The 18,909-nt window shown below is 37.0% G+C and overlaps 1 protein-coding gene across 1 annotated transcript; it reads right to left on the bottom strand.

Annotated features, from left to right (window-relative positions):
• Nucleotides 1-12,246: 12,246 nt before the first annotated feature.
• LOC105215543 (trypsin-4) lies at nucleotides 12,247-13,283 on the bottom strand. The gene has a single exon (XM_011189510.3). The coding sequence runs from the start codon at nucleotides 13,141-13,143 to the stop codon at nucleotides 12,328-12,330; it is 816 nt and encodes a 271-aa protein (XP_011187812.1). The 5' UTR covers nucleotides 13,144-13,283; the 3' UTR covers nucleotides 12,247-12,327.
• Between the last annotated feature and the right edge of the window lie 5,626 nt (nucleotides 13,284-18,909).

Raw genomic sequence — 18,909 nt, forward strand, 5'->3', positions numbered from 1 at the left:
GAAATGTCATTTCGTTTGCTGGCAGTTGGATACCTTTGGGCACCAGTGAGATTTGCTATACAAAATTTCAGTTTATAATTACATTTTTTTTAGATGAGAATGCAGGTTTTGATACATTTTTAATAACTTTTGAACTCTTTGAAATAGTATGATGGGAATTAGTAGCACAGGCAAAATGTATAAATTAACGCGAATTTCTCATTTGTTAGAAAAACAGGGAAAGTAAAATAATTACAAAAATGTCGCTTTTGATGTTCGCTTCCACTATTTATGCACGCAAATGGAAAATTCGATCTAAATATTTATTAGATTATTACTCATACGTCACGTTTGGCTTTGTACCAATCAAAAGTTGATGGATTTTTCGTAAGAAAAACGCAAAAAATTACAAAATGGGTTTTTATAATAATATAAATATAAAAAAATATTAAATTTATATTAAATTTTCACTCAATAACACAACAAAGAATTTTGAATTGGATTCAACTAACACTTATAGCCGAAATACATTTTAATTACTATTAAAAGCGTTGTCAAATGTATTCAGGTCAGATAAATTGCATAATGACTCGCATTTTAATTTTTTGATGTTGCCACCTGGGTTCAAATATATATTATTAAATCTCATATCTAACATCTGGTGAGGATATAAAAATTGAAATGTTTTCAAATGCTTGAATGTAAGCATAATTAACATAGAGTTGCCATATTTACTCAATTTTAAATTGTAGCTATACGAGTACCGATGTCATGAAGGAAGCGTTATTTAAGAGTGTTTATTCATAAAATGCTCGTAAAATCACTTTATTTTGGCACCTGAACTGAAATACTCAGACGTGTTCTGTAAATAATTTTCAAACAATATTTTTAAATGTTCGATCTTCATTAAATTTTCGTACATAACCCAAAGGATGGGAAATTTTTATACTCTCGCAACAAATGTTGCTAAAGAGAGTATTATAGTTTTGTTCACATAACGGTTGATTGTAAGTCCTAAAACTAAACGAGTTAGATATAGGGTTATATATACCAAAGTGATCAGGGTGACGAGTGGAGTTCAAATCCGAATGTCTGTCTGTCTGTCCGTCCGTCTGTCCGTCTGTGCAAGCTGTAACTTGAGTAAAAATTAAGATATCTTGATGAAACTTGGAACACTTATTTCTTGGCACCATAGGAAGGTTACTTTGAGCAAAATCGGACCACTACCACGCCCACAAAATGGCGAAAACCGAAAACACATAAAGTGCCATAACTAAGCCATAAATAAAGCTATGGAAATAAAATTTGGTATGAAGGATCGCATTATGAAAGGGCATATTTGGATGTAATTTTTTGGGGAAATGGGCGTGTCCCCGCCCCCTACTAAGTTTTTTGTACATATCTCTCAAACCAATAGAGCTATATAAACCAAACTTTCTGCAGTCGTATGTCTTAGCCACTTCCTAATGCAGTCCAAAAATGAAAGAACTCGGATAATAACCACGCCCACCTCCCATACAAAGGTTAGGTTGAAAATTACTAAAAGTGGGTTAACTCATTAACGAAAACACTAAATTTCACATAGGAAATGGCAGATGGAAGCTACACTCAGATTTTTTGTATTTGGTTTTAGCACCGCCGATTTCCCAAAGGAGCTTGCCGCCGTATATATTTTTTTAAAATGGAAAATGGGCGTGGCGTCGCCCACTTATGGGTCAAAAACCATGTCTCAGGAACTACTCGACCGATTTCAATGAAACTTGGATTGTAATAGTTTCCTTACATCCCAATGATATGTTGTGAAAATAGGCGAAATCGCTTCACAACCACGCCTACTTCCTATATACCAGAACTTTGAAGACAATCTGAATTGTTTACTTTACAATATACATATAAAGTAAGTACTAGTGAAGATATCGGTGCAAAATTTTGCACAAATACTATGTTAATAGTGCTTCTAACCTAATATTATGGTTTCCACCTTTCAATGGACTTTATACAATATATATGACGAATATGTGGGGGGGGTTAGAATGAGTGCTTCAATCCAACTTGTTCAAGGCACTAATTTAGATTTGCTTAATTTCAGAGAGGAATAGGTTGTTTCGTATATGAATTTAAAGATAAATCTAACTAAAATGAATGATAACAAACCGACCGTTGATGAAATAAACAGGGAAAAGCAAAAATCTGTTTTAAATTTCACATTTCTTTATTTTAAATCAAAGGTTTTTTAGCTACCATTCCTCTTACTTTCAACGTAAATCATGCGACAGACAAATTGAAAATCAAAACAACAACAATAACCAAAGAAAACTCTCCAAAATACAAAATACAGTTGAAATAATATTTATGAAATAAAAAAAGGGAATTGTAGCGAAACGCATTCGCACGTCCTTGATTTCCTTTGGGATCGATGGGTGGGTACACGGTACAAGCCGCTGGCAGTGAAAACAGTTAAAAAAGAAAACAGTTTTCACATATGTATGTATGATAATACGGACTCAGCTTTTGACTTAGCGCACTTATGCGCTCGGCTCTGACGTCTCACTCACTTTCACTCTCTCTTACCACGCGCTGAATGAAATTTTGGTGGCAAAACTTGGAGGCCAAATAATTTTCGCTTGTCCTGGCGAACAGTGTGCAATAAAAGTAAACGTTTTCTACAGAGCTATCATAAGTGTTACTTGCAACTGGCAGTAAACGCTTTGAGTCTGGCGCCTCCCCTCGCCACCTCATTCCAGTCCAACTGCACACCCGAATATGGCGTTTTGAGTGATGGGCGTTAAAACGGCGGCAAGCTCCTTTGGGAAATCGGCGGTGCTAAAACCAAATACGCGTCTGAATTTAAACATAAACGCAAGCCATTTCACTTACACATATGCAGCATACACTCATGCACACACATACAATAAAGATGCCGCCAAACTTCATTTTTATTCACTTTTTGTGCGCCAAAAATTTGCATATTTTTCGTATTTCATTTGGAATGCGCCTGAAAACACTGAAAACAAACGAATAGGAGCGAAACTCGGAAAAATATTATATTTATGCAGACGAGTGCGAGGTGAAAAACACTTCAAAGTGAGAATTTATAAGCCAACATCAGCGGGTGTAGAAGAAATGTTATGTAAATATTTATTAAAAGCTCGCCACCTGGGATGGGAGAAGGTCATAATTTACATGCGTATAAGTGATTTATATAGAATTATTCACGTAGTTTTGGTGGTATAAATAGTCTCAAGGTGATTGGTTAGAAAAGTTTATAAGCTAAGCTTTAGAGAGCTTTTTGAGAGCTTTTGTGTAGTTTGATTCAAATTTACTGTGTCTCTTTAAAATATATTTAAAGCGTCTCGTCGCGATCTCTTCTTCGGTTTTAAACTCTCTCGGATTCTAACCGAGCTACTCTCGACCTAGTTTCCTTCACCATTAAACTTCACTGATAATCCAATGCTTGCGTTCCCGGTAAAGTAGACAACTCATACCATATACAAATTAAATATTGTGCTAAAAAATCATTCCGATACCGAATAAGTGGTTAACTTATTTGGATCTTATGTGACATTTAGATTCGATGGGTTAAGATATTTTAGGTTAGATTAGAGTGATCCAATGGTGCAAATTCTGACAGCTTAAATCAACAATCCTTTGTAATACCGCGAACGCTTAATATAAATACCCCAGACCTTCAAGAGTCGACACAGTGCTGCTGCCTGCTTCGAACTAGTTCTATCGAAATATTTCAGTCTCAGTCTGACAAAAGCTGGTCGGTGAAGCAGAAAATGTTTCGATGTTTCAATCCTACTGTTTCAGGACTACTACCATTGCGGAAATCTGAACCTTGCTGAGGGCAAGTAGTTCAGTGGAGCTCCTACGGATACAGGGAGTCAAAATTATCTCACAGTCTCACAAGATGCTGATCGTTAAACGCCGCCTACCGAGCTCGTGCGTTAATTATTACTTCGTATATGAGTATTAAGAATCCATAAATCTGCGAAGTATCTATATTAACTACTAAAAACTCTAAGTCTATCAGCTCCAATATTCTTGAAGAGTCCAAATTTAGTATTAGGTCTATACTAAAAAGAAAGTAGTTTCTTCCAGTTCTTGATTAGCTTGCAACAATGTGCCACAAACTCCATTTTATAGCTCTTTATGTAATTTTGTAATTTTTCTTTTCAAGTCTTTAAAATATTTAAATTATTACATTCATGCAAATCCCCCAAAGCGCCGTTAACCCACACTTTAGTTCATTTTAATAATTTGATTTTCATTTATTTTTCGCACGTCAAACACATCAGCCGTTATTTTTATTATTTTTTTTTTTGTTGCGTCTTCGCTTTGTCAGCGACCGCAGAGCACACCTTAAAACCGCATTTCACATTTCCATTTGTCGTTTAATTTGTGTGCAACTTATTTTAACAGCAACATTTGCAATTTTTTTTGCTTGTTTTTGTTGTTGTTTATTTGTGTATTTTTTGTGCTCATTCTTCATTTCGGTTTGTGGAATTCTTTTGAGGATTTTTTAGTTTTCCGCAACAGCGACCACAATTGTTATGCGCCTTGTTGCAGCGACAACACTGGCAGCAGGACAACAACGACAACTGAACGACGACAAGAGCGATTGTGTGTAGCCGGAAACGGAACGTCGGGTAGCAGCAACAACAACACGAACGGATTTGTTGAATTGCGGCGAGCGGTCGACTTGTGGTGATGCACACGTTGGCTGCATGTCCTTCTTGCGTTGACGTGCCACGAGCTACCGCGTCCTGTTAAGCCCGCAATCAAAGCAGACAGAGCAACAAAGCAGCGCCTGCTGGTCAGTCAGAGCGGCAAAGAAGCATTGTGTGCTGTTGTTGTTGTACAACATTGTTGTCCTTGAGCTGTTAAAGCGACCGACCACGCCTTGCAAGCGCTGCGCTTTAGCTGCCCGTTATGTGGTTATAGTATTTTTCCGCCTCAGTCGGCTGGAAATTCCGGAAAAAATTCTTTCTGCAGCCAGCCAAGCAAACGGATGGAAAAAAGTGCAAAACAGTGCGCGCAGAGCAGTGCAAATGACAGAGCCATGGCCAGAAAAACTGCGACAAAATTTGCACAAACAAATTTACACCGAAAAGGAAACAAATGCAATTGAAATTTGGTGTCACACAATCATGCAAATACACCGCGCCGCCCCTCTTTCTTTCCACAACTTCACGCCCGTTGCGGCTGGCGAGGCCTCAACAGCTGCACCTGCAATGCCAAAGCGCTTGCCGAAATGTATATGTAAAGAAAATGAATTTACTTCGCAAAAAATCTAACGGTATATAGCAGGCGGTATGTGTGGGTGTAGCACGACTTGTGCTAGCTGCGAGGCATACATTTGCGCGCAAAAGTAATTTCTTCATTTCTGTTATTTTGCTCGATTTGCCGGCGCAGCCTGCTTGCTGGCGTGTTTTCTTGCACTTTTTCTCGAAAACTTTGAAGAGTTTTTCAAGTCAAATAATGCAGCAGTTTTATTTTGGCGCTTTCTCCCTGAGGTGAGGTGTGCGCGCACACACAAATGCTTGACCATTAAGCTAAAATGCTTTGTGTGCCACCTACAATGCCACACTTGCCACAAAAACACTGCGAACACAGCGTAAGAACAATTGTAGCACAACAACAACAACAAAAGGAATACTATAATCAAGTATTCGTCTACAAAGCGCAACTTAAAGAATTCGGTCGTCCATTGGCAGGTGTTCAAGTTGAAATTAATTTGCTTGAGTACAAAAATTTCCGCAAACAATTGTGGCGCTGCTGTGGGGAAAGAAAAGGTAAGTGAAATTTTGCTTACTTAACACGTTCAAGCGTATATATACTTGCAACACATAACTCAATTGAAATGCTAATAACACTTGACAGCCATTTGGCGAGCGCACACAAACAATTCAAATTCGCCGCAAAAGCGAGTCCTTTGGACACTCAGTGGGTGCACGCTGACTTAATCGAAGTCGTCGTTGTGGGCGACCGCTGTGCGCCTCAAAACCCATCACGGCAATTTGTGTTAACAACCCAAAAAGGCCAGAGTTCGCTATACCGTTAGCCGAGGACAGAACACGCAACCGCCATCCAAAACAATGGCACAACAAATATTATTAATTTAATCAATTATAATTAATTTAACCAAAAGGTTTTCCTTGCCTCGGTCCTTTTCGTGTCCATCTGGTTGAGTGGCGAACAATGACGATGCGATTTTCGTCCACCTGTGTGGATTAGCTAAACGGATAGGAAGATGAGTTGAGGACTACCAGCTTTTGCAATGAAGTATTTCGGTTTCCAAAGAGACTACGAGTACTTCTTATTTTCAAATGATTTACAAGTATTGAAGGCTGAGTCAAAATAAAAGTTTCAACAGCCTCAGATCGACATTTATTATCACAATCCGCGACAAAAGCCCATGCAAAGCATTTTGAGAGACATACGGTATTTGACCCCATTAACTATAACCTGTAAAAATTATAAAATTACAAAATTTTCAAAATCGTTATGATCCTCACAGAACAACACTTAAAAAGTCTTTAGAATCACCTGTAGTGTTTATTCTAGTGTTATAGTTTTATTGACAATCCTCTAACTCTAAACCCTAATTGAGCACAATAGACCAAATGTCGTAATGTACACCTCAACAAATATCGTTTTCTCCAATCCCTCAGATTTATTACAATACCTTCGAAAGAGTTGCTGTCTGATGAATGTAGACTTCTGAGGATTAAATATGTGGACATTAGGAGGTAGATAATGATGATGGGATCTTTTCCGATGTTTATACCCTGAACAGGGTAAATTAAGTTTGTCACGAAGTTTGTAACAGCCAGAAGGAAGCGTCGGAGGCCCTATAAAGTATATATATAAATGATCAGTATGTTGAACTGAGTCGATTTAGCCATGTCCGTCTGTCTGTCTGTCTGTATATATACGAACTAGTTCTTCATTTTTTAAGATATTATTTGGAAATTTTGCAGATGTTATTTTCTCTTCAAGAAGCTGCTCATTTGTCGGAACTGCCGATATCGCACCACTGTATCATATAGGTGTCATACAAACTGAACGATCGGAATCAAGGCCTTGTATGGAAAACTTCCGCATTTTACTACATATCTTCACGAAATTTGGTGTGTGTTATTGCTCATAGAAATTATTTAATCTCCGAAAAAATTGTTCAGGTCGGTTCACTATAGCATATAGATGCCATACAAACCGAACAATCGGAATCAATGGCTAGTATGGAAAATTTTCGCATTTGACGTGGTATCTTCACGAAATTTGACATGGATTATTGTTTAAAGTAATAATATAATCTCCGAAGAAATTGTTCAGATCAGTGAACTATATAACCTTAATGTTTCTAGCAAACAACCCGGCTAAAAATATGTAGTAAAATGCTTTCTTTTTTTTACTTACTTTTTCTTACGTCTTTAGATTTGCTTAAACACATAGTTACTAAAAGAAATGCACCTGTGAAGGGTATATTAGCTTCGGTACAGCCGAAGTTAACGTTTTTTCTTGTTCAAACTAAGAATACCGTATAACGAACAACGTCTTTGGTGGATGATGTGAGCCCAATAACAATGGATATGGACTTTGATATCACCGAATCACGGTTCAGAAGGAAATATCTCGAATTGAACTTACTTGAAAATCAGCAATATGTACTAAGGATCATTACGTCGCTGATACCGAAATCAGAGCGAAGAAATTTCAAGATCATAACTATCGACAATGATTTAATAATATTTATATATGCGCAACACCCAGTCATCAGCAAAGACAGAAACACTACTACAACAACGCGCCTACAAATTGCTGACAGTAAAACTTGTGCACGAGTGTACAATGTCTTCTAGCACTGACCAAATCTCCGGTCATTGGCAGTGAAGCTAAGCATACGAGTAACAGTAATAAAGCGGCTAAGCCATTGCCAGTGATCTTATCGATGATCTTCATGGGAACCCGCTGAAGCTATGATTATTGCGCATGTCTCTCTGCTGATGCGTGAGTATTTTAATGACTACTGCACGCAGATATGTGCTGCGTTTGGTAGTTAATTAAATTACATATATCATTTGATAAAAGAAAAAAGATGATAACAAGGAAGCAGTATTGTATCCACATCGATAGATCCCAATTGGATCGGGTGTTTCTTCGTAAAATATGAACTCATAAGTGTCTCGAGAACACATTCTTAATTTTCCAGTTTTTAAGAGTTTGTCTTATAAAATATTATGAAGCATTATAACTTTGAAGAACATGCTGACTGATAGGGCATCATTAGGAATCAATTCTCCATTCGAAATCTCTTTCCAAAGTCCAAGCAGAAACAACTCAAATGGTTTTCAAAACAAGCTTGGGTGATCCAAATATCTATTAGGGGCATGAGAATCTAATTATATTTACACAACTCAAGATTACTAAAGAGCGCAGTACCATCTTCAAGCATAAATAAATAACCGTAAAGACTAACAGTAATGACTCAATATTATGACGAAAATTTACAACAAACAATTTGATTGCGCTCCACTAACAAAACGTGCTGAGAATTGTGTTCATTCTTCACATTTCAGCTTGTGAAAGCCGAGTCTTCTTGAATCACTTCATTTTCACCGTAACGCCAACCAAATAATAATGGCTAATAATACTAATAAAAATATGAACCACACAGAGTGGTTGCTCGTGGACTGGCATGCCAGCATGCATTACACTTGCGCATACCGCGAACGAATGTTGTAATGCAATTTACGGCCATCAACTGTCATCGCAGAGCCCATAATTACTTAGGCACGGCTCAAGATACATAACATAGTTGCATGCTGCGACAATCGCGCTCACAGGTTAAACAGGTCCATGCAGCATGAGAAGCACTGCGGAGCATTGTGAAAAATCCGGCGAAAAATTATAAATGCGGCACGGTGGAAGCTGGAACAAAAACAAAGCATTAAAATATAAAATGAAGGCAAAAATTGTGCACTGATAAATGCTGCAGTTGGATGAGAGGAAGAGTGAAGTGTAAATATAAGGACAAGCAGTGGATAGTCATAAAGTTGCCTAGCGCTCTTAAGCATTTGCTAGCGCAAAAAGGTCTAAACTCGTTGTGACTGTTTTCTAGTTTTTGCGGTGTCAATTTCACGGCTTCGCCAACCGCGTCGGTGGAAGGGCAATGCGCTACGAGTGCATCGATTCTTCCAAATTGTGTGGGTGTGCCAAGACATGTGAGTGCTTGAATGTGGTAGAAAGTTACTAAGACGTTCAAAGCAGGAATGTTTAGCTGGATTTTTAGCAATCCATTATGGAATGTGCGGACCTCAAATGAAGTCTAAATTTACTGAAGAGAATAAAGCAGGCTTGAGAATGACATTGTACAAGGTTTTTATTTTGTTAGGTCTTCAAGTAGGCTTTAATATAGGAAACGATGATGTGTTGACTTATTAAATTTAAGATTAATTTTTTCATTAATTTTGAGCTGCCGTAGTTTCGAAAATCATTTTTACTTTAAAGCTCTTAAAGTACTTTAACACCGAACCACAAGAAGACTGTAACGAAAAATGAGGAAAGCGAAACTTCAATAGTTTATAAAGTCATCAAATTAATGGATTTGCTTACTTGTTTACATTCATATAAAATTTCGTAATGTAATTTCGGACAAAGAGACTAAATTGCTAATGTTAAAATACATATACAGTGCTACACAAAAGTATGCACTATGTACCGATAAATTAAAGAGCTGTGTGATGATAATAATCATTGAAATTGGTGATAAGTGTTGAAGAAGTAAACGGTTACCTCTCAGCACTTATAGCCAACCATCCTGAATTTAATCTTGCAAAACCCGATTCGTTGGATTTTTATACGCTTAACTATATCCATGTCGTCGTAACTCTCATACATCATGATTTCATCTTCCTCGGTACTCCTCGCACACACGGATCTTGCGGAGAACAGTTCTCTCGAATACTCCGAGAATCTTCTCATCTCGAGTTGTCATCGTTTATGTTTCAGCGCCGTATTATAGGACGAGAATGATGAGAGACTTCTTCTTCTTGAATGGCGTAGACACCGCTTACGCGGTTATAGCCGAGTCCAAAACAGCGCGCGCCACGTATCCCTCCTTCTGGCAGTATGGCGCCAATTGGTTATACCAAGCGAAGCCAGTTCCCTCTCCACCTGGTCCGTCCATCAGCGGAGGTCTCCCTCTTTCTCGGCTTCCACCAGCGGGTACTGCATTGAATACTTTCAGTGCTGGAGCACTTTCATACGTTCGAACAACATGACCTAGCCAGCGTAGCTTCTGTTTTTTTATTCGCTGAACTATGTCGATGTCGTCGAATAACACATACAGCTCATCGTTCCATCTTCTGCGGTATTCGCCGTTGCCAATGTTTAAGGGACCATAAATCTTCCTCAAAACCTTTCTCTCGAAAACTCCTAGTGACGAGAGACTTATAGAGCGTAATTTTTGCCTACAGATACCAAAGTAGCATCTGCTTGCAATAATTATTCTGCGCTTGATCTCCAGACTCAGATTATTGGTGGTATTTATGCTGGTTTCAAGATAAAGAAAGTCCTTAGCTTTTTCAAATATAAAGCTGCCAACAGTTGTTCCCAGGACATGAAGAATTTTTGTGTGTGGCCTCCAGGTACTTTGTCTTGCTCCCGTTCACAAAAAACATCTTTCGCGTTTGTTGGTAAAGCCTATGACGCCAATGTCATCGGTATATCCCAGTAGCATTTTGAAATTTGTGACGCATACTTTCGCAAAGCACTGTATGCTATTTCGAGTGAAAGCAATAAAGTGCATTAAAATGAAGTGAGCTAATTTCAATTGCTGTGGGTGCGGCAGCATGCAAATGTGCAACGGAGATGTTGATCTAATCTATTTTACGCAATTTAGTGGCTCATAAAGCCTCATTAACAAATGGACAATGCAACAAAGCAACAACAACAACAAGCGAATGCAATAAACAACAAAAACATAGTTTCCCCAACAACACTCACAGCATCTAACGACTGAGCTTGTAGACAAGGCAGTCGGTGGGCTGTTGGAGCAATCTAACCTCTGTGTTGGCCACTCGTTGGGGCAGGGGTCATAAGCCAACTACACGGCTACATGAGTTTTCATGTTAATATGTGTACAAATTAAGGATAATAATTGCCAGTACAAGCAAGCACATAGCACATTGAGACAAAACTACAGCGAAATGTGTTTGTAGTGGTGTGAGGCACCCACGACATGCGTGTATCATTCGTGTGAGAGTACATACGTTGCATAACTCACACCGGCAGCGGTAGAATGTCTTCTAATACCAAAAGGTCGGCAAGCATTTCTACCCACAAGCATATAGCGTTGCAATTACGAATGTGTGTGTGTACTCATGTCTGAAGATATGCATATTAAAGCGCCTCGGGCTGGATGGTCGTCACTCATCTCCCATCGACCTCTCTCCATCTCCACCGTCGTCGTTGTTTTGGTCAAGTGCAAAGCCCGCATTAGCAGCCGCAAAATGCTGGACAAAGCAAATCTGCATGCGGTTGCGTAACCATTGCAAAGATAAATGACCTCCACAAACTCTTGCCAACAACATTGTCAACGGTATTATCTCTAAATTGTAGTGTCGGCGTTGTGTTGGAGTGTGAATTGAAAAGTCAAGTCAATCAATACTCAGCTCCGATCTCTTTGAAAGAGGGATAGGATTTCGGTGGTGTGACCATTACATGCCGACTGTGGAAAGATAAGCAAATTACATAATAATAATTTAACAGCAATCCCGTTACACCTACGAGCTAAGCTATATAGAGTGCATAGGGTTGAAGCTGGCTTACTACATGTGCTACAAGTAGTAAAAGTAGAACATAATAACAAGTAGAAATAAATGAAATGCATATCGAGAATTTCAAGTTAATCGATGATTTAGTTTCTGAAACGATTTCCTAATGAATTGACCATTAATCGATATTTAATACCATTCATGGTTAATGAATTGACTATTAATCGATATTTTACCGTGGATACCACCGTGGATACCACCGTCACTAAACCATTAGAGGCTTTGAAACAGACATAAAGTTGGTCCTCTCTTCAATATATCCCCAGTCTAATATAATATTAAATTTAAAGGCATACCTTAAAGATTTATTACCGACTATATGTCATAGTATCACTTATCTTCATTTCAATACTTGGATTTCAACAGTCAAGTTTCTTTCAAATATATTCCAGCAGATCTAGATCTATATAATAAAGTTATACTCTTTATATCATATTTCCATTAAACCAATATTTATTTGAATCAATTTTCTCATAAGTAATTCTCGGTTCCACAATTTATTTTCTTATTTCTTTTTATCTCTCGGAATGCTGTCCGAATACTGTTCTGCCAAAGTGGTCTGTACCCAGTCGATCAGCGCTGATACGCGTGTGTAAACACCAGGTTTGTTGGGCTGTGCACAACCCACACCCCACGACACAATGCCCACTAATTTCTCATCCACCACCAGGGGACCACCTGAATCCATTTGGCAAGCATCGATGCCACCTTTGGCATAGCCAGCGCAGAGCATGCGATCAGTGACGGATCCTTCCAACTGCTTATTGCAGACAGCCTGATTAATAATCGGAACACGAGCGTATTGTAAAACGTAAGAGCCTGGACCATAAGCGGACTTGTAACCCCAACCAGCGACCAAAGCGACATCATCATCCAACACTACATCGCCGGCGGCGGGCAAGGCGATTGGTTGTATGCGTAAGCTGAAGGTAAGTGCACGAGCCAGACGCACCAAACCGATATCGTAATCCATAGTGTCCATGCTGAAGCGACGATCGAAATGTATAGCCGCAACATCGATCAATACACCCTCATGCGAGGAGCGTGTCTTCGTGCCAGCATGGATTTGTAAATCCCTAGCATCGCTGGCCACCAGACAATGGGCTGCAGTGAGCACGGTACGCGCATTGATTATCGAACCACCACAAATATGGAAGCTGAATGTCCTCAACGACACTATGTACGGTATGCTGATATCACGCGCCGCTGTACCACCCACAATGCGACTGAACGAGGCGCCCGAGAAAGTGCTGGCCGCATGGGTCCATGCGAGCGCGCTGAAAGCAATTGCTGCGAGCAATTGTAGGCGTAGTCTCAACATTACGAAGTAAGTAAGTAATCTGCAAAGTGGTTTTATAGAGTTTCACCTGCGTCACCGCAATCCACCGCGAGTTTCTAAAGCGTTACTTTTGGACTGACTCGCGGAAATCGTGTGAACTTGTGACTATGTCGGAAGTTATCTTGCTCCATTTGTACGAACTTGACACTCAGTGCCGCTAGGCATTGGTTTCGGGGTTGTCTGATAAGCGACTGTTAAAACAATTGACGAGCGTGAACATCAATTTGCAATTAGGCAAATTCACCTTATCACAGTTCTTCAAGATAGCGCTTTTTATTTTTAAACAGTGAAGTCTGAGTTGTAATTACCACAACTGAAGTTGATATTATATAAGTCGTTAACAATATTGTTTATGCTGTAATTCGAATCGGAGTTATCGTTTAAATGGTGTATTCCTTATTATTATTTATCCGTTATTTCTGATTTGTGCTTATACAGTTAATCCATGTTTTATATTACAACTATTAATGTTTTTTATGAGTTTATAGTAGTCAGCAAATGAAAAAGTGCTGAAAATAGATCATGTTTTCAAAAAATCATGCCGCTGGCACATTGAGTTCTTCAGTAAGTTCAGTTTATATACGAAAGAAGAAGCGTTGTATGCCAAAAGAAATGTAACGTTTCTGCTATTATCGCAACAATCGCTAGCAGTATTTGTGATAAGACTCCCTTGAAGAATACATTAGGGTATTCCTAAAGTATATATTCAGTTTTTTAAACAAGAAATTGGAAAACAATTAAGCTATTCAAAACTGAACACAAAAATAGAGATTGTTCAGTAAATAGTTCTGTCAGCTTGGTTTTCTGAAGCTTTGTATTACAAACACAACCCTTTTTAGATAATATATGTATAACCCTTGATACATTTCGTCAACACAAACTCTGCCCACCCTAGGACTCACCCTTTTTTTGTGTTTTTTCATAACTTCCATATTTTTAGGTGAATCTTCATTGTAAAACAAATCAAAATTTGTAAATCAAGGACAAGGTTTTTTTCCGCAGAAGTTCATGGACTTATGTGCTCCACCGACGGTACTTAACCACCAAATCTTTGTTATCATAACGCCATGAAAATAAGTATTTCCATTGAATAACTAGAGTTTTTACTAGTGCTTGAGGTCAATGAACTTTCTAAAAAAACTATACGGGGAACTATTTTGTCCACCTCTCATTTAACGGTATTCTCAAATTATGCAATACAGTAAAGGGAGGGGTCTGGGTTTCAGCGCAAAAAAAAAAACACTTTTTTTGTGATTTTTTATTTTAAATATCGATTAAACAATTTTATTCAAACCTTCTATACATTAATGAAGATAGTTTTGACTATGTTCTGTAAATTTTTCATGCAAAAATATTAAACGATTAGCCCGTGACAGAGCTTCCCCTGGAACGTCTTGAAAAAAAAAACAATTTGCGGTGTTCACTGTAACTCGGCAGAAGATTATCCGAAAATGAAAACCCATAATAATTTAGTTAAATTTTAAACAAATCTTCCCCCAACGTTCTCTGATTATTATTTTTTTTATTTAAAAATTTTTGGCGGCCATCTAAAGTGTGAACCGTTATTTTCGACTAAAATTTCCGTCATTTTCAGGGTGGGAAACAACCTTTTTGTTAAAAAAAAAAATACTAAACGTAGGGGGGAGGTATTCTATGTGAAGAAAATGTGTACCAAGTTTGAAATGAATCGGTCGAGTAGTTTTCAAATGGCAGTGAACACGGACTTCAAAAAAGTAGTTTTGAGAAAAACGCGTTTAAAGCCGTAGCTTATTAAAATTTTGAGGACACATTCTTGAAATGTTAAACAATAAGATAAAACAAAAAAAATCGATTTTTCGAAAGTGAAAACCCAGACCCCTCTTAGGGCTTATACAACAATTACCCTGAATAGTTTTAGTGTGCGAAGAAGTTTATGATCTTAACTTCGGTTCTACGCATCGGATAGCAGGCATATCTCTTTGGTAAACCCTTCGAACATGTTTTAATGTTTCTTCTAATCAGAGTAATTGCATCATCAGTAACGCTATCCTTAAGACTTTTTTGACTTATTCGACTCTTCACAAATTTCAGGTAAATCGATCCAGTAATTAATGGGTCTAAAATAATTAAACTTTGAAAAAAAAAATTTTTTTTTTACATCAGAATACCGTCTTTAGTACTTGGACTGTATGGTATATTAAAAATATAAAATTTCGAACTTTCCTTCAATGCTGGAACCTCTACCTTATTTGTATAAAAAGTGTGGTAAGTCTTTGCTTGCCGTTCTTTTGTGAGAGCACTAGCTTCAAACCAAATATTTTGCTGAAGCACTGAATGACTTCACACCTGCCCAGAAGGTCGCAAATCATGAGTCAGATTTTATTATTTAAACTATTGAAGCAATAATTATCAGTATTTACCTTATGAAATTCCGAACATAGCTTATATTTACAAATAGATACTTTATTGACAAAGAAGAAACCGTTGTAATTTTAACCAAGAGTCAAAGCAATTCGCAAAATTACTGTACTCTACTCATATCTAAAGCGGTTGGTACCATTATCGCATGCAGTTAGCGTGTACACTCGCGTGTAAATTTCTTGTAATATTAAAAAAAACATTAAATTTAAGTAAATAAAAAAATTAAAATTAAAAAAATAAAATAATAATTATTTCAATAATAATATCAGTAATTCCCATCAAATTATGAATATGCATGCATTTAAATCGCAAATATGCCATTAAATAAATATATTATTATAAATAGCAAAAACATGTGTAATATCAATTTTCAATAAACAAAAAAGTAAACTTTTTACGCATTTTATTAATGACTAAAACAATTATTTGAAGCGGAATATTAAATGAACACTAGCGTGCAAAAAAATGGCACCACTCAACTTTAATAGCGACGCAAGATTATTTACATTTTAATGCCGTAATAAGGAAGAAACAGCCACAAATGAATGCCACAAAAAAGTTTCGCGCTCAACAACAACAACAAAGTAGAGGTCGCTCGTTTAATGATGGCGGAAAAAGTGCAATCGAAAACGCTTGAACCGTAAACTGCGAATTACTGATATTCATAAAATATTAATTGATGCAGCGCAGCCACTTAACAAATTCACACGCAAACACACACACACACACTTAAACAAAAAAATCCACAAATGCATGTATTTATATATGTATGTATGTATTATGATGACATATAAATTTGTGTCTGTGTGTGTATGGAAATTAGTAATCAATGCTCGCGCATATTTGCTGCATAATTGCCCACATTCACTGCATTACCGTCAATCGTCCTAATACAAATACACACATGCCAGCATATGTAGTTATGTCTTCTGATGCAATTGTATGCATCGCAGCGCTGGGACACGGATTAATGCTGATTAAAATGTGCAGCGCGCTCGGACAGACAAACAATTGGCGCGCAACCAGCGTGAGTTGATTAGGCAAGTAATTGCCAATGTTGCTAACGATTTGCAGGCAAACATACAGATGCATAGTGTGTGTGTATTGGTAAAAGCTTTAAGTGTAGTATGCGTGAATGATAACCGATTGGTCAGCAATGAGTTGGAGGCTCGCTTAATCATCCCAATTATAAGTGTTGAGTTGCATATAAACGCCACACAAATACATAGACACCTAAAATTGTAATGAATTGCTAAATGTTAAAATTTCACTAGTCTCAAGGGTAATCAGCGCATTAAATGTAGATACACTCTAGAGTCTCTAACATTGAACCAAATATTTTCAAATTAAATATTACATTTCACTTTTGATTGATTAGAAAAATTTGAAAAGAAAATTTGCATGATCGAGAAGACAAGACAATTATTTTATCATCAAAAGCAAATTATTTTGTTACGAGAAGTTATAAATATTTACTCTATGCTACAACTACAATCGGAAATAATCGAAAATTAAATATACATATCGCTCATTTACTTGAATAGTGTCACAACTCAAAAATTTCATTCCGATGCGTAGAAAAATAAACCGTTAAATAATAATGTGCCGTTATTAAACTTGTTAGGTGGCATTATTTTTTAACCACAATAACGACACTTCTCAGTTGTGCCAGAATTAGGCATGGAGGTTTTTCTGAAAGAGAGACATATTTTGTGTTACAACACATATTGTCATAGAATGAATTTGGTTTTCTTTTCAGAAAGAACGACACATTTTGTATTACAACGATATTGGTGAAAAGTAATGAAATTTTTCGTATTGATTTTATTTTTCAACAAAAACGACACATTTGACTTATGACGGCGAAATTTATTTATATTTTTCACAAATAACGACATAATTCAAAGTGGGTCACGTTTATGCCCAAGAAAAAACATTAGTACACTCTATTTGGTCCATTTATGCTCAACATTGTATTTAATATATTACACGCCACTAGATTTGTCAATAAATTTATGGAATTTTTCTATATTTGCTAAATAAGAGACAATTGAAAACTTTAAATCGGTCTTCTGAAAAATCGACTTTTTTGAGTTGTGACACTATTCAAGTAAATGAGCGATATATAGTTTGGTAGAATATTTCTACTGAATACCACCAATGAAATTTATTAGAACTTTCAAGCAGGTGACAACCTCTCCCAAATTTATTTTCAACTATCTAAGTCCCACAAGATTTATCGATTTATTAGAATTTTAAGCAGCTGTCGACGCTTCTGATGCAACTATAAGCTTTCACAAGTCGCCCTTTATAAAAATATATCCGATGTTAACTTTTACTATATAGTGATAATACACCGCATTCCAGGAAGGACTAACAGCGACGTAGGTATATACTCCTATATACATACATATGTACAAGACTTACAAGGCAATTAGGCAAATGAGCCAATATATTTTACGGAGTTGTCTTTTGGACAACTTTTAATTAATTTACAATTTGGTTTGTCATAATGAACAGACTTACTCCGAAACACCATTTATCGCTGACCGTAATAAAAAGTGGGCTCTCGGCTGGAATTTAGTCGAACCAGTCGTAGCGTTCTCATGCTCTAAATTATTTTTAATGCCGAACACTTGCACTTAATATTGAATTATATGCGTTGTGTTCCTTCTTGAAAGCCACATGTCTAAACAAACACCCTTTATATTCAGACTGTGCCAATAGAAAGGACTCTGAAATAATTTCTAATCATACTGATGAAGCAGAAAGGTATGACACTCTTTTTTGTCCCGTTCGCATTGAGTGATATGGTTAATTTTTTAATAGAGACCAATTATAGGTAACTACATTTCAGGCGAGCCGTTTGAGAATAGTCTGGGGAGGAAATTTTCGAATAAACAAGTAAGGAAAGGCTAAGTTCGGGTGCAACCAAACCTTTAATACACTCGCAATTTATTGATGTAATTTTATAATAAATAAATTATATAACACAATTCGACCCATATATTCGGCATACAGTTTAATAGAATATCGAAAATCATCATAAATAATATATGGGGACTGAGGTAATGCCTGAACCGATTTCACTCGTTTTCACCACCAAGATGCAATATTTCGAAGTCTATACGCGCACTTAATTTTATATTACCTATAATTAGGTATATGGGATCTAGGGAAAGTTATGACCCGATTTTTACGATTTTCGATACAGAGACAAACTGTTATAAGAAAAAAATTCCCCATGAATTATATTAAAATACCTAAGAGTTTTACCTATATTTTCGGTAAAAAATTACCCTTAGGACCTGAGTTTTTCATGTTTGATATCTGGGGCCTTGAAAAGTT

This window comes from Zeugodacus cucurbitae, chromosome 5 (assembly GCF_028554725.1).
Source record: "Zeugodacus cucurbitae isolate PBARC_wt_2022May chromosome 5, idZeuCucr1.2, whole genome shotgun sequence".
NCBI lineage: Eukaryota > Metazoa > Arthropoda > Insecta > Diptera > Tephritidae > Zeugodacus > Zeugodacus cucurbitae.